This window comes from Diadema antillarum, unplaced genomic scaffold (assembly GCF_040938485.1).
Source record: "Diadema antillarum isolate AM-2024a unplaced genomic scaffold, OU_Dant_1.0 seq00000783_RagTag, whole genome shotgun sequence".
Lineage (NCBI taxonomy): Eukaryota > Metazoa > Echinodermata > Echinoidea > Diadematoida > Diadematidae > Diadema > Diadema antillarum.
In genome coordinates, this window is record NW_027271671.1 from 1,719,024 (window position 1) to 1,733,420 (window position 14,397).

General features: G+C 38.1%; 1 protein-coding gene across 1 annotated transcript in view; it reads right to left on the reverse strand.

The window, feature by feature from the left end:
- Window positions 1-5,270: 5,270 nt before the first annotated feature.
- LOC139739118 (D-beta-hydroxybutyrate dehydrogenase, mitochondrial-like) overlaps window positions 5,271-14,397 on the reverse strand; it is a 48,699-nt gene continuing 39,572 nt past the window's right edge. The window contains exons 2-3 of the mRNA XM_071649736.1: window positions 8,112-8,264; window positions 5,271-6,051 (exon numbers count right to left, since the gene is read on the reverse strand). Coding sequence (XP_071505837.1) covers window positions 5,591-6,051; window positions 8,112-8,264 — 614 coding nt within the window. The 3' untranslated portion in view covers window positions 5,271-5,590. The remainder of the gene's footprint in view (window positions 6,052-8,111; window positions 8,265-14,397) is intronic.

Consider the following 14,397-nt stretch of genomic DNA (forward strand, 5'->3'; position numbering starts at 1 on the left):
AAAGAATTAATACATTTTATGAGTATACAAAACAACGCATACCAATTCCTCCGATCAAAAACCACCTCCCATATAATATACATCTTGGAATCTTCCACGAGTTGGACTTCGAATGTTATAATTATAAGAAGAATAAGTCTCAAATACGCCTTCTTGTTGGATCTACAGATGGCGTATTTGAGACTCGTTTGTTGTGTGATTACTTAGTGACATCTAGCTCATTGCATACAGGAATCGTTTGTACTAAATTTTTAGCACTATATGGCGGCTTTCCATATCTTGGGTTTTATGCAGCAGATTAATTTCCAAGCGCTACTCTGGATCTAGAATTTGTCGTGCAAAACTATACGGTTTTTGTTACATAAATAATCGCATGAAGATAAATCCACATAATCACTTAGCCTTCATGATGTGAAGGATCCATTGAGGTTTCACTGAAGTCAATGATGTATGATATCATTCGTATTTCATTTAACCTCGGTACAATGTCTCCTCTTTGTTAGCTACCAATACCACTTATCCCTTATCATTTACATTGTCTTGTAGATATAGTGGTTCCTCAGTAAAGCCCTTCATGACTTTCTTGCATCACATTGTTTTAAGTTTGAATTTCAATAGCTGGTTTACTATTTCCTTTTGTTTAAACGATCATGGCAAATACTTCATGCGTAATGAAATCGAAGAAGGCATATCACGAGTTGCAAGAATAGAATAGCAAGCAAGCAGGGTGGCAAGAGAATCAGATAATTGAAGTGCAAGATGGCTGTTCCAAAGTAATACTAGTATACTAAAAATGTGCAACTCCTAAAGTGAGCTTGTTACGTAAAAAACAAAAAATAAAAAACACACACCTTTTCAATAAATTAGGGGTTAAGTCTGGCCTCTGCTTCCCTGATCTCAGTAATCACACGGCTTTAAATGCATTATTAATCTCATGTGATTTTTTTTTAATTCAGATTTTCGAAGACATGTTGATTGAGATAATGGAGCAGTTGTATGAACGTAATTTATCTCACACCAAATGTAAAGGGAATTTCCAGGAATAGCTCAGTGGCAGTGTGGAACGTGAAGGGTTACCATTGCAGCAATGAAGACAAAATTTAAAAGATGAAAAGTGTTTAAAGTGCGGTGGGTTTCAAGCCCTCGGACATTATAGTATTCAGAGCGCGAGGGCACTATTATACACATGTATTTTATTTATTCATGTAACCTTAAAGCCCGTTTAGGAGAAAGCGACTGTTCTATTGTTTATTATCATTATCATTAGATCTACAGGTTTTATTTGGAGCTCAGTGCGCTACACTTGGTAGGCAATCGTGACAGGAGGAACGGCCGTGATTTAATTTACTTGTAGCCCTTTATTGCCAGTGATCAGCGAGTCTGCTTATAGGCTATTGATGTGAAATCTCAGCTGATAGATTAATTGATAGATCACAGGAAGACATATCTGTCATGATATCGCATGACATAAAACTAAGGAAATACTTCCCTATTCTTTGTTTAACTCGCCGGGTATTTGAGCTAGAAGAAACTGACATAAAAAGCCGCCATATTAAGCTGGGAATATGAATGGGTTTTCTCAGACAAAACAGAAGAAAATCTGCAAACTCCATTCTTGCGGTGGACAGTGCATTGGAAGGAAGACAAGCTTGTGGGTTTCTCTAGAGGGCATTTCGATTTGGCAAATCAGACTTTAAAGGACTTGAACAATTTAAAATCTACACATTCCGGTAAAATGGTAGCACATCTCTTGATTCATATAGTATTGCGACAAATATCAGTGGTGATATCAAGTACCAATTTGATGGAATAAAGTTACGTCGTACTCCGAGAAGAATAGACGAAGTTCATTTAAACTCACTGCAAATAAGTAGCTGGTTGATACACTAGTCAGTCGCAGTCAATAAAGCCAGAAAAAAAAAACCTACCACGCACTGGTATGTCAGTCAGTAAAATGGTGTCGACTATATACTGTATATCATACATATATCATCTTCCTGTTGAGATTTGATGGTTGGGATTGCATGACCAGAATTCTCTATGGGAAATCTTGCTAAAATCTAACCGTGTGTACATCATTGGGATATCCTACATTTTTCATCGAAACTCGTAATCATTGAAAGAAATATAGCCTTAAACAAATACATACTGCTACTAAACGTTTTCGACGTGCACTCTTCGGAGTAGAACCGCACGTATGAAACAAGAAGCGCGAATATAACAATACATACAAAAAGCTGGTAACTCTTCATCTGCTATCGCTCAGCACTTACTGACTAGTCGCGCATGCGCTGAGCATTTCACCTCGTCACAGTTTCGCATAGTCAGTAGAGCCCGGAGCGACGCTCACCTGCGTATGCTTGAGGCTACATTCATTCAACTGACCAGTCCTATTCTATGCAGGCAAAAGGAGTTTGTACGCACATTGGCGCTCTTTTGATTTAGATTCTGACTCATGTTGACGTCAGCCAATCAACGTACGCACTGTTTCGCTTGAATGGTTTGCTCGTTTTGTATATAATTATTGTTATATTCGCGCTTCTTGTTTCATACGTGCGGTTCTACTCCATAGAGTGCACGTCGAAAACGTTCAGTAGCAGTATGTATTTGTCTAACGCAATTTTGAAGTTTTGTACCACCAAGCATCTCTTTGAAAGAAATATGTGACAAAGCCGTGTAGCATACTACCATCCCAGAGTAATTCGGTCAAGCTCGGTGAGGAGAGTAAAACCGATTCCGTCCTATCATTAATTTGTTCATTGCAGTACGGTATGTTACGGCACATTTTGGTAAATTTCACATTTTGGTAAATTACCAAAATGTGCAGTTACCAAAATGTGCCGTAACATATTACGGCACATTTTGGTAACTGCACATTTTAATAAATTTACCAAAATGTGCAGCACATTGACGGCGCATTTTGGTAACTTTCTGCTCCTCCACAATCATCATAAAAACAAATTGTAAGTGCAGTTGGTTTTTGTCCCCACCGAATGAGTTCGGTAGCCTAAAAGCCGTGTCACACCTTTCCGGGCAAGCTACGCGGGTTTGTTGCGAGTAAGGTTTTTCCAGCAGGCAGGAAAATTATCTCGCCCTTAGTTGCCCGGAGGTGCGCACGCAAGTCCGATTTAGCCGCAGCCAAGTTTTGAGCAGCACCTCGCAGGCAACTCCCACGCAGGTACTTCGCAGTCCCCGTATGCGGCCAGAACGGCCAAGATAATGACATTCTGTCATTTCTATTGGACTTCTGCCATTCCTTCAGATGAATTTCTAACTGAGTTTTCAACCCCCACGCGCCTGACACGCAGGTCACACAGAATACCCGCAAGAAGAACATAAGTAGAACGCGTCCAGCAAGTAACACACATGCACAACTCGCCCAAATCCTTGTCCGCCCTCAGAAATTGTCCGGTATGCTAGAAAATCCCCATACGCAACAAGCCCGCGTAGCTTGCCCGGAAAGGTGTGACAAGGCCTAAACATGTTTACGGGTAAAACGGATTGGCGTGCGCACCTCCGGGCGACTACGGGTTAGATACGTGCTAGGTACTGTTATGTGCGGGTCATCTGCGGGGACCTCCGGGTAGTAAAAATTGTTCTTCGCAAGTCGCACGCAAGACTTGCACGTAAGGCCGTGTCACACCTTTCCGGGCAAGCTACGCGGGCTTTTTGCGAGTAGGGATTTTCAAACGCAGGAAAATTTTCTACGGGCGGACAAGAATGTTTGCGATTTTTGCGCTTGTGTCTTACCTGCTAGACGCGTGCTGCTTACCTTCTACTTGCGTATGTTTAGTGCGACCTGCGTGATCTCGAGCCTTGAAACCGATCTGTTTTCTGTTACGAGCGACTTAAGGGTACTGCGAAGTACCTGCATTGGAGTTGCCTGCAAGGTGCTGCCGGTAAGGGTCTCCTACTGGTGTTCTGTGTGTACCCCCGCGACTTAATCGGAACATATTTTGAGCATGCTCAAGGCCTTGTCGTACCGTATCTGGGGAAGTTTTGCGGGTTGACTTGCGGGGAAGCAAATTTGTCTTGCCTATCTTTACTGTAGGACCATATCACCTTATTTCCATGACCGTATAATAACTCTCAAGCCCATCCATGGGTTTTTAGTTCAGTTACCAAAATGTGCAGATTGTCCAAAATGTGCAGGCAAATCCACTTTTAACTGCACATTTTGGTAACAGTCGATCCCGTCAGGTATAGGTGCACTATCGGCACATTTTAGTAACAAATGTTTTTAACCAAAATGTGCAGTCACCAAAATGTGCCCAAACTATACATTTTGGTAAATTGCACGTTTTGATAATTTACCATAATGTGCCGTAACACGGTATAGGAAAACCGCGTCTTTGTGTTGATAATTGGATATGAGGAATACATGAACTTGCAATGAATTATTTACCTTCCTCACTGATTTCTCCCTCCACCATGTCAATCGTGACAGAGACACTTTTTGAAAATTTACAGTGTGCAGGTTCAGCCTCATCACAAAGCAACCTAATTAATACACTTCTCATGGTGAAAATGAATACTCGGATTTTGATTGAAGTACCTATCGATCATCGCAAGGTGCTTGTTGATTTCAAATGCTTTCTTAGATTTATTTTTGGCAATTCAATTATCCCTAATTAAAAACTATTACGTTAAAGTCAATATTTACCATTTGTAGATGAAACAAAAACACAGCTTCATTGCTTTAAAATAGGTCTGAAATGTGAGTTAGGATCAGAAATAATCAATGTAAACCCGTTACAAATCAGTATAATCAACGTTTACATTTTTAAATATACAAAATGGGAACAATAGTTATAATGAAATTGTCTCTAGAATAAACCGTCAACAGTTATGGTTTATTGAGAAAAATAGTAATATCTCCTTATATTTCAGGTTTAACTGCAAAATATTTAAATGGTAGGATGTTTTGTGATACAACTGACCTACACATATGCATCTAATGAGATAACTCGAACATTTTTAAATCACAGCTCCCAATGGTAAACAATATTTTTAAATCATGAATTATGGAAACGCGAAAGCCCCATGTACAGCTTTTACACTACTGGATAATGTATCGAGAAACGAACTTTACTGTGGCTCACCAGAAATAGCAGTAATCATGTACTTAGTGCCAAACCACAACATCACTGCAGCGTGCAATTTTCTTCATGTTTATCAGTCTTTCGCGCTGTGATAGTTCTGTGCACTGTGCATGTCATAGCAGTGCGCAGCCACGGTAGCAGTTGATCCGCTTCAAACACTTACCCGCATCAACTTAGACATTGTTAGAACAGTTTATCAAAGTAAATACTTGCAGTATGATCTTCTCGACGGACGCACAGTTTATTCCAGATCTTCACTGGTGATACTAATCTTCAGACGTACAGGGGGAAAACAGTATGTCATCAACATTTTAGAAAGTGCAGAGAGAGTTTCGGATATTCTCTCTGTTAGGATGGAAATGATATGTTTCATCGTGTTACGATGGTTCTTGGCTTATTTTCAAGGCAAATATTTCCTTTCCTTATTATTCATTGTGAGAGAATTGAAAAATTTATGGAGAACATTCATAAGATCATCGGAAAATGTATCAAAACAGTAAATCCGAGATCTCCTCAGGTAGGTGCGCTATGAGAAGTGTGCGAAAGTACCAATACATGTCTTTGGGTTCATATCGTATTCGAGGATTCTCGTTAAGCAAAGCGTCGAGGAAGCAGTCGACCACAGGTGAACAGTCAGTCGAACCGAGTGTCTTCGAGAAGCGGACGATGTCGACCATGTCTGTAAAGTACTTGCCGTAGACCTCCTTCTGTTCGTCTTTCATATGTTCCCACAGCTCATCGCGCACTCGGTCGATGTTGTCGCTCGTGTAGATGTTCGTCGCCGCCATGAAGTTGCCAGGCTCCACAATGCTGACACGCACGCCGAAGCGTCGAAGCTCGTAACGTAGACACTGCGTGAAGGCCTCCACGCCGTGTTTGCTGATAGAATAATGGGCGAAACCGGCCGTGCCCTGACGCGCTAGCACACTACTGATGTTCACTATTCGACCTGAGTAAACGTTCAGACCAATGAAAGAAGGAAATCAAGAAGAGGTTAAGGGAGGGTGAGGACCAGAAAAAGATGGATAAGGAACCTTAATTATGATGGAATACTGATTGGTGAGGTAATATATGCACAGTTTGACGACTTACTTTTATAGTAGTTGCATTCATATTTCTTTTTTATTTGCTACTATAAAGATGTCTTTTTTTAAACGATATGGGATACAGTGGATACAAAAGATCAACATGATGTATGAAGACAGGTTGTGAGGAGATGTAACATTGAGTTTTCAGTTATAAAACAAGCTTTACAGATTGGAACTACACGATTACACAGTATCATTATGAAACATTAAAAAGGAATTCTAGTAGACATCAACTCCTTTGTTCCCGAACATCGAGAACTGAAGCATGGTTTCATACAGGCACACACACACACACACACACACACACACACACACACACACACACACACACACAGAGAGAGAGAGAGAGAGAGAGAGAGAGAGAGAGAGAGAAATGATTTGAGACATTTTATGATCTTTTTTGAACATTTTGTGCAGACCAAATACTGATACTACCGTACATAGCAGTACGAGATTGGCCGGTCTAAAGGAGGCATCAGGATTTTTTGCACGTGACAAAGACAATTATAACGTATGGTTCTATACAGGGCAAGACATTTCCGATGCTCCCGAGAATTTCCAGCCTATATTATCATCACATTTATAGATATTATGGTATGGCGTATGAATATTTAATGTATTATCTGTCAGAATTTCACCCTGCTCTTTATCTTATCATTTTATAATGCAAACTTTGAGCTGTTGGTGTTAGCAAATCTTGACCTAACTACAGTCACCATGACGCGTACGCATAATCTGACAAGGAAATTCGTTGTTGCTATGGCAATAGTACTGAAGAATGTGGTATGCCAAAAGAAATCTATTTCCTTAAAAATAAAAAACTCGAACTTGATTTCTAAAATAAGAAATCACCTTTGTCAAATTTACAAGGATTATGATGTGAAAGGTCAAAGTATCACCGGATTTGAAGCGTTCTCAGAGCAACACCGCTATCCATTATTAGAATGATCAATATTTTGACTTGGAGAGTAGTACACAAGTATATAACAGCATCTCGACACCCACAATTTTGTCTTCTATGCAGTTGGTAAATACATCAGTATATCTATCTACATGTTCAATACAATATTTGCATAGGGCCTTTATATATATTTCATAAAAATGATGTCATGAATCTGGCTACCCGAAGAACTATTGACATTGACTAAGACGTTCTAACTGACTTCAATCACAATTCAAGTGGTTTGGCGTGCGTTATTCGAATTAGCAGCTACTTTGCCAAAACAAACAAACAGTGGCAAAGATGTGAATACTGACGTGGTAATTGCCTTGTTACCATAAAATCAGCAACTGAAAATGTGCAGTTTCGAGAAGCGAGTGACATGTTTTTGCAAAATAATAACAAAAACTTCAAATTTATTAAATGTATAAAGACACAGGCTATGAAGGCTATTCCAGATTTTCAAGCATATTCATCCGAAACTGTTTGTAATGCCTATATATGTGACTTACAAACAATGGAATGACATTTCTACACAATTATCAATAATGTTGGCTTTGTTAGTTTTTTGTTTAATTCAAATAGCACGTACACATCAGTCTCTGTCTCTCTCCCTCTCTCTTCATGTATATGTATATAAAGACTCCGCATAACGTACTTTTTTAAATCCAAAGGTAGGGAAAAAAATCAATCCAGATACGGCTGGCTTTTCGACCAGTACTACAAATAGCTTCCACTTCAGTCATTTAAAGCCACTTTTGGGCGATCAGCTTCTGAATCATTTGAACGTTTTACCATCAGGATGCCTCTTATGAAAAATACAACAGATTTTGAGAGGTAGAACATCTTGGGCATTATTTGTCTTGGGTCTTGAATCAGAACACAGAGGGCGCTGTCTCCATAACGATAGTATGAACTCATTCACAGCAAATGTTATGCACTATGTCAGATTAGTGAAATGGAAGGGTAATATGTACATGCCTTTGGCTAGTCTGACCAGCGGGGTGAAGGCGTTTGTAACCCTGACTGTCCCCCACAAATTCACGTCGGCGATCCGCTTGAACATATCAACGCTGCACCATTCTGCCTGCCCGAAGCACGAAATACCAGCATTATTCGCGACTCCCCATAATCCTGAAGAAAGATTAAACGAAGAGAGTAATGATTATGACACGTATAGGAAAGTCAAACTTCTATGAAAATATTCAATTCTAAGTGTGTAACTAATTGAAAAAAAGAAGAAGAAAAGTCCACACAGGTCGGCTATTAATCAACAAAAATCACGTAGGCTACGTAGACACTGATATATTTCGCACGTAAACGGCAGATTTGATCAATAGCTCTCGTACACAGGGGTTACCTAATGATATAATCAAGTCATATTCCTGTAAAAACGGCTGGCGTGTTGAGCACTTGCACTTGCAACAACTGTCTATGTTAATTTGACAATATTAAAGAAAAAATAACTGATGTGGCAGAAACAGAAACAAAACAAAACAGAAATGACCGACAGAAGTGACTATCAAGTTCTCCTTATATTATAACTCCTCATGCTGTCAAGTATTACTTTTATAGTTGGTGGCTATCCTTCCATTGGGACGAAGATCCATAACTTCATTCCTTTTTCTTTTCTTTTTTTTTTTTTGCACTCTAATTCAGAATACCGGTATTCAATTTCGTCAGGGCCCCATGATACTTTTCCTTACTGTTTGGAGATGATTTCGAAACATGAAACGTTAACGTCAACCATAATACATAAGCCATCCTTGGAATTCCCCTTATATAATATTATACCCCTTTTTATGCCAATGGGTCAATATGCACAAATTTCACACACAAATCTATCGGGAGGTAATTATTGTTATTGTTATTATTATTATTATTGTTACAACTATTATCATTATTATTATAATAATTATTGTTACAATTATTATCATTATTATTATTAATATTATCATTATTATTATCATTATTATTATTATTATTATATTCGGCTTCCGGTCACAAATATCAATATTACAATATTCAAAATCAGAACACACAACGGAGAGCTACGGGTGCACCAAGTTGGGCAGCCCAGGTCTGCCCAACGGCACGCAAATGATTAAATGTCTGTTGATTTGCTTCATGTATGATAATGCTAACACAACCAAGAAAGCATGCTACAGATTTACATCGTATGATAGACAGGCAAAAACGATGCCGTGTCAGCTGATGTACTTATAATATGTAATTTGCTGATAACATTTCATACACGAGAGAAATTTCCTTCCATCCAGCTAAAAGTACTTATATCAGACTTTCCTAGCGGAAGTTTGGACCGAAAATACCGTTCTCATTTAAATGTCAGCGAAATCTGATCCTGACCTCTAACCTCCCACATCTAACTGCTCTCTTTTTGGATAAAACTAATAACTGAATCCTTTCTATCCTTCTTTACCAAGGTCTATAACGTTATAAGTGTCATTCTTAGCGCATGTCATGGTTGGAAATGGCTGTGGGACCTTGTACTGTGTGTCATTATTCTTTGACCTTACTCCCTGATCTGTGAATAGAAGGGATCATCAAAATATTCAACTCATCCAACTAAATAACATTTTTACTATAGACATCCCTCGCTGAAGTGGTGGCTGCAATCGATTTTTTTGTAAAAGTTCAGTGCCTGGTGACATTGACCTTGGAATTCGTTATCATCAATATTTACCTATTCAATTCTATTTTTTTTTTTGGCCCAAATTTTAAGTCATGCTGAGCATTCCTAGTTGAAGCTACGGCTGAGAATGTCGTGTTAGCTGAGGTTTCTTGACCTCTGACCTTTGACCTGGAGACATTTTTGACCAAAAGCTAATAAGCACATCTACACCTAATGTAACATACTTGTGCCAGGTATCAAGAAAATTGATTGAGTGGCGTTCCTTAGATTACAATAAATGCATTCTGAGCAGGGACATACAACACTTGTATAAGTCCCTGGGATAAAGCTGTGACGTCAGTACAGGAAGAAATCCAAACATCACTAAACGAAGTCATAAAATTTGCTTTTTCCAGCGACCTTAGACCCACGTATTCATTGCGCAATCTATTCACATTTGCGTGGATTGATTTCGGACGCTGGACGCTAGAGATAAATTCTATGTGCATGTATGTAATTTGATAACGATGAAACGAATGAACACACAAAGCGCTCTACTTTCAAGGACACAGCCGTTCTTCGTGCTATCAATGACCTTCAGTAATGATCAGCGGAGTTTCGCAAGATAGTGCATCTTACATCGACTTGGCCCTGTTCACCACCGTTGCACTGGGTTTTTATTTTTTTTTTTTAGCATGAGAGCAATCAATATATCATTTCTATGAATGCATGCAATTAATCTCAATATTATATATCACATGATCATAAACATCGTTGTTGGAGAAAAAAAAAAGATGCAAGACTGCTCGATCCTCAGTTGTAAAGAACAATATAATTATCCAAGCTGGGTTTTTAAATGGGTCCCATGGGACTCTCTTAACCCTGCCAAACCACACTGTCTCCAGTAATGTATTTTCACCACCGTAATAGCGAGGTGTGGCCTTTAAGGTAACTCAAGGTAACTTATGATATTAATAATGCACTATAGTCTGGCACAAGAGCAAACGCTATATGATTTTCCCACACTGATATCATGATTTTTTTTTTTTAATAGACGGAAGTTTTCAAAAACGAGCATTGCAATGAATCCAGTGACCTTTTTACGGCATGCTCGTAATGCTTACAGTTATGCAAAGGATGTAGGGAGTTTTTGGTGAAAAGAAGCTTAAACCTTGCTAAACCCTGTTTAAGGGAAAATGAATGAATACAAAATTAATGGATAAATGAATAACTCCCTGACATTATAGACCAACATGTTTACATGCATAAAAACATTTACATCCGAAAGCATAGTAATGTCAGTAAGTTGGCATACGTAATTACATGTGTACGCAGGTCTACAATAAGACGATGGTGCTATACTACGAAGCTACCACTTTTTTTTCCCCGCCTCACTGTGAAATTATACTATACTATGTGTCTACAGAAACACGTGTTAGTAAATAAGTCGCAGATTCTGGAATTATCAAGTGGGCCCAATCCTTTAGCTACCGGCTTATAAATCAATACCTGATTACTCGCGCCATGTAACATAATGATCATTGATCAAACCTCCATCAGAGGTAGATATGAACTCACAACATATTATAAGGATGGCAATTTCTGGCTTTTAGAAACGGATAAAATTAATGTTTCAGCTAAGTTTAATGGCAGTGTTCCGAAAAGTAAGAAACCATAACACAATTCAGAATTCGATGACTCCATTTATGGGGAAAACGTTTTACTAAAAACAACTACCACAAACTTTGGCTTGATTTCCTCTGCATTCATTTCTGTATCTTTTTCACATGACATAGTTACAGACGAAATCCATTACGAAATTTGCGGACGTGTATGGTAAAAGATACAAATTGGTAAAGAAATAGCTAATTCCACAGCGCTACTGACCGTTTTCTGTAGTAGACCTAACGTTGCATGTATAGCAAGGTAGCAATATTTTGATACCACTATTATAAGCAGAGCATGACTGCGCAAATGACTACAAGGTAAATATACACACACACATATACAAATATACACATTCATATCTTATCACCTAACACCTTGCAGCGCATAAGCATATTTAAAGGCAAAACATCATGAGAGAATAAGTCCTTACCAATGATTTGGTTTTTATTGATTGAATTTATTGCCACTTCATGGGGTGGAACACCCTGATCAGCAGAGCTGGTTTCCATAGGGGTCCACATACATACAAAAAATGGTAAAAAGCAGATACACTTGTAATACATAACATCTTGAGTACAAGGCAAAATCATGTATACACAACAATACATATACACAGAACGATACTAAACACATAAAACAAGCTTAGATTCAAAAGTTAAATACATGCAACACAACTGTAACAACTAATTTTGGCAGTTATACCTTGAAATCAACTAAAAAAAAACAGTTGGTACCATTACAATCCCCAAGATAAGTTAAAACATATAATATACTGCACATCATTACAAAAATATGGATTTAAAAGTACATCAGACAACAATTCAAGTAAAAGTCACGCAGAGAGTACACAACTGAAAACAAACTTCCGAAAACGAAATACTATACTGATGTAAATAAAATAAAACCATATAAAATAAAATGATAAAAACACATTTCAGATTAACAACGGAGCAGTCATAAAACACAGATACAATGAGTCAAACATAGTTATGAAGCAATAAAACATCTTTAGTCAGTGTATTTATATAACGCTTAAATGCCTCCAATGACATGGACGGAGTTACCACTCTTTCAATCTTGTTCCACAATTTAGTGCCTCTACATGCGAACCTACGCTTACAATAATTGGTTTTGGGTCTAAGAAGCTTCAGCTGAGAATGTCCAGAACGTGTATTGTAACTAGCGTCACGAGGAATAAAGAGTTCACTGATGCACGGGGGGCCAATCTGCCTCACAGCTCTAAAGAGAGAGTGAGCTAATTGTTTAGACCTGCGAACGTTTAAACAATCAAGATGTAAAGTGTCATACAAATTGTTCGAGGGAAACATAGAGTCAACCTGCAAGACAACTCTTAGAGAGCGGTTTTGAAGAATCTGCAGTTTTATCACAGTTACGCTTTCCTGTATTCCCCCAGACGACATTACAGTAATTAAAATGTGACTGTATTATAGATTTAAAGAATAACAGCGAGAAACGGAAATCAATCATATTGCGTACTCTCTTTAGAAGACATATATATTTGGCGACTTTCTTATGAAGGTAAATGACATGAGCATTCTATTGCAAATTCTCATCTATTACTACTCCCAAATATTCACATGTAATTTTTCTCTGAATTATATAATCATCAATAAACACATTCATATTCCTGGCATTTAATTCAATTTTCTTTAAACGTGATGGTGTACCAAGAAATATAAGTTCACACTTCTTCTTATTCACAAATAGTTTGTTATCCGATAACCAATGCGATACCAAAACAAGATCCTCATTTAACTGTTTAACAATTTCATCAGGTTTCTTTGCAGAACAAAATAAACAAGTGTCATCTGCATAAAGTGACAATTCACTATGCTTAAAAACAGAAGGCAATTCACTCACATATAAAGAAAAGAGGACAGGTCTAATCAGGGATCCCTGTGGTACACCACAGTTTATACCTTCCTTATCTGAAACAAAACCATTCACACATGTACATTGTGTCCGGTTCGACAGATAATTTTCAAATCATCTTACAGCATTTTCATCGAAGCCATACATTTTTAATTTTTTAATTAGAATAAAATGGTTTACAGTGTCAAAAGCCTTTTTTTTTAATCAACCATGACTACCCCGACAATAGTATCAGAGTCAATGACATCAAACCACTCTTCTGTTACATTTAACAATGCATCTTGGGTGGAGTGCTTCGGACGAAAGCCAAACTGTTTATTTGTAAGAATGTGGTTTTCAATCAGATAAGTCTGAAGTTGGTCATAAGCGACTTTCTCTATGATCTTGGCAAAAATTGGTGGAACTGAAATAGGTCTATAATTGCCGATATCATCTCTGCTTCCTCCCTAGTAAACAGGTGTAACACGAGCTTCCTTCCATTCATCAAGTATTGTGCTCTTTTGTATTGACTGATTTATTAAAAAAGTTAGCGGGGGAGCTATCAAGGATGCAACGCACCTCAGTAGTTTGGCCGGTATGTTGTCGGGACCCGTGGCTCGATCCATGGGTAGCGATTTTAACATATCACACACTTTCTTATCATCTACTGTTTTGAGAGAGAAATTTGCCGCAACCTTTGCTGAAGAAATACATTTCATTCGTTGATTAACTGCTGAACTCTCTCTCTCTCTCTAATTTCTTCCCTATGTTAACAAAATAACAATTAAACAAATCTGCTAAACCTTTACCCCTAACAGTCTCGTCATTTACATTGATTGAAGAGATTAGTGAGTCTGTTTTCTTTCCTGGTATCACATACCTCAAGGATTGCCAAATTTCTCTTGTACAATTTCCGGCTGTTTCAATCTTATTCATAATAAATTGGCGTTTGATTTGACGCATTTTGGAAGTTACATTATTTCTAACCTTCTTATAATTTTCCCAGTCCGAAGACAGCTTCGATCTTTTTGCCTTTCTTTTAAGCTTGTCCCTATCACGAATTAGAGCTAAGATGTCACTTGTCATCTACGGAGA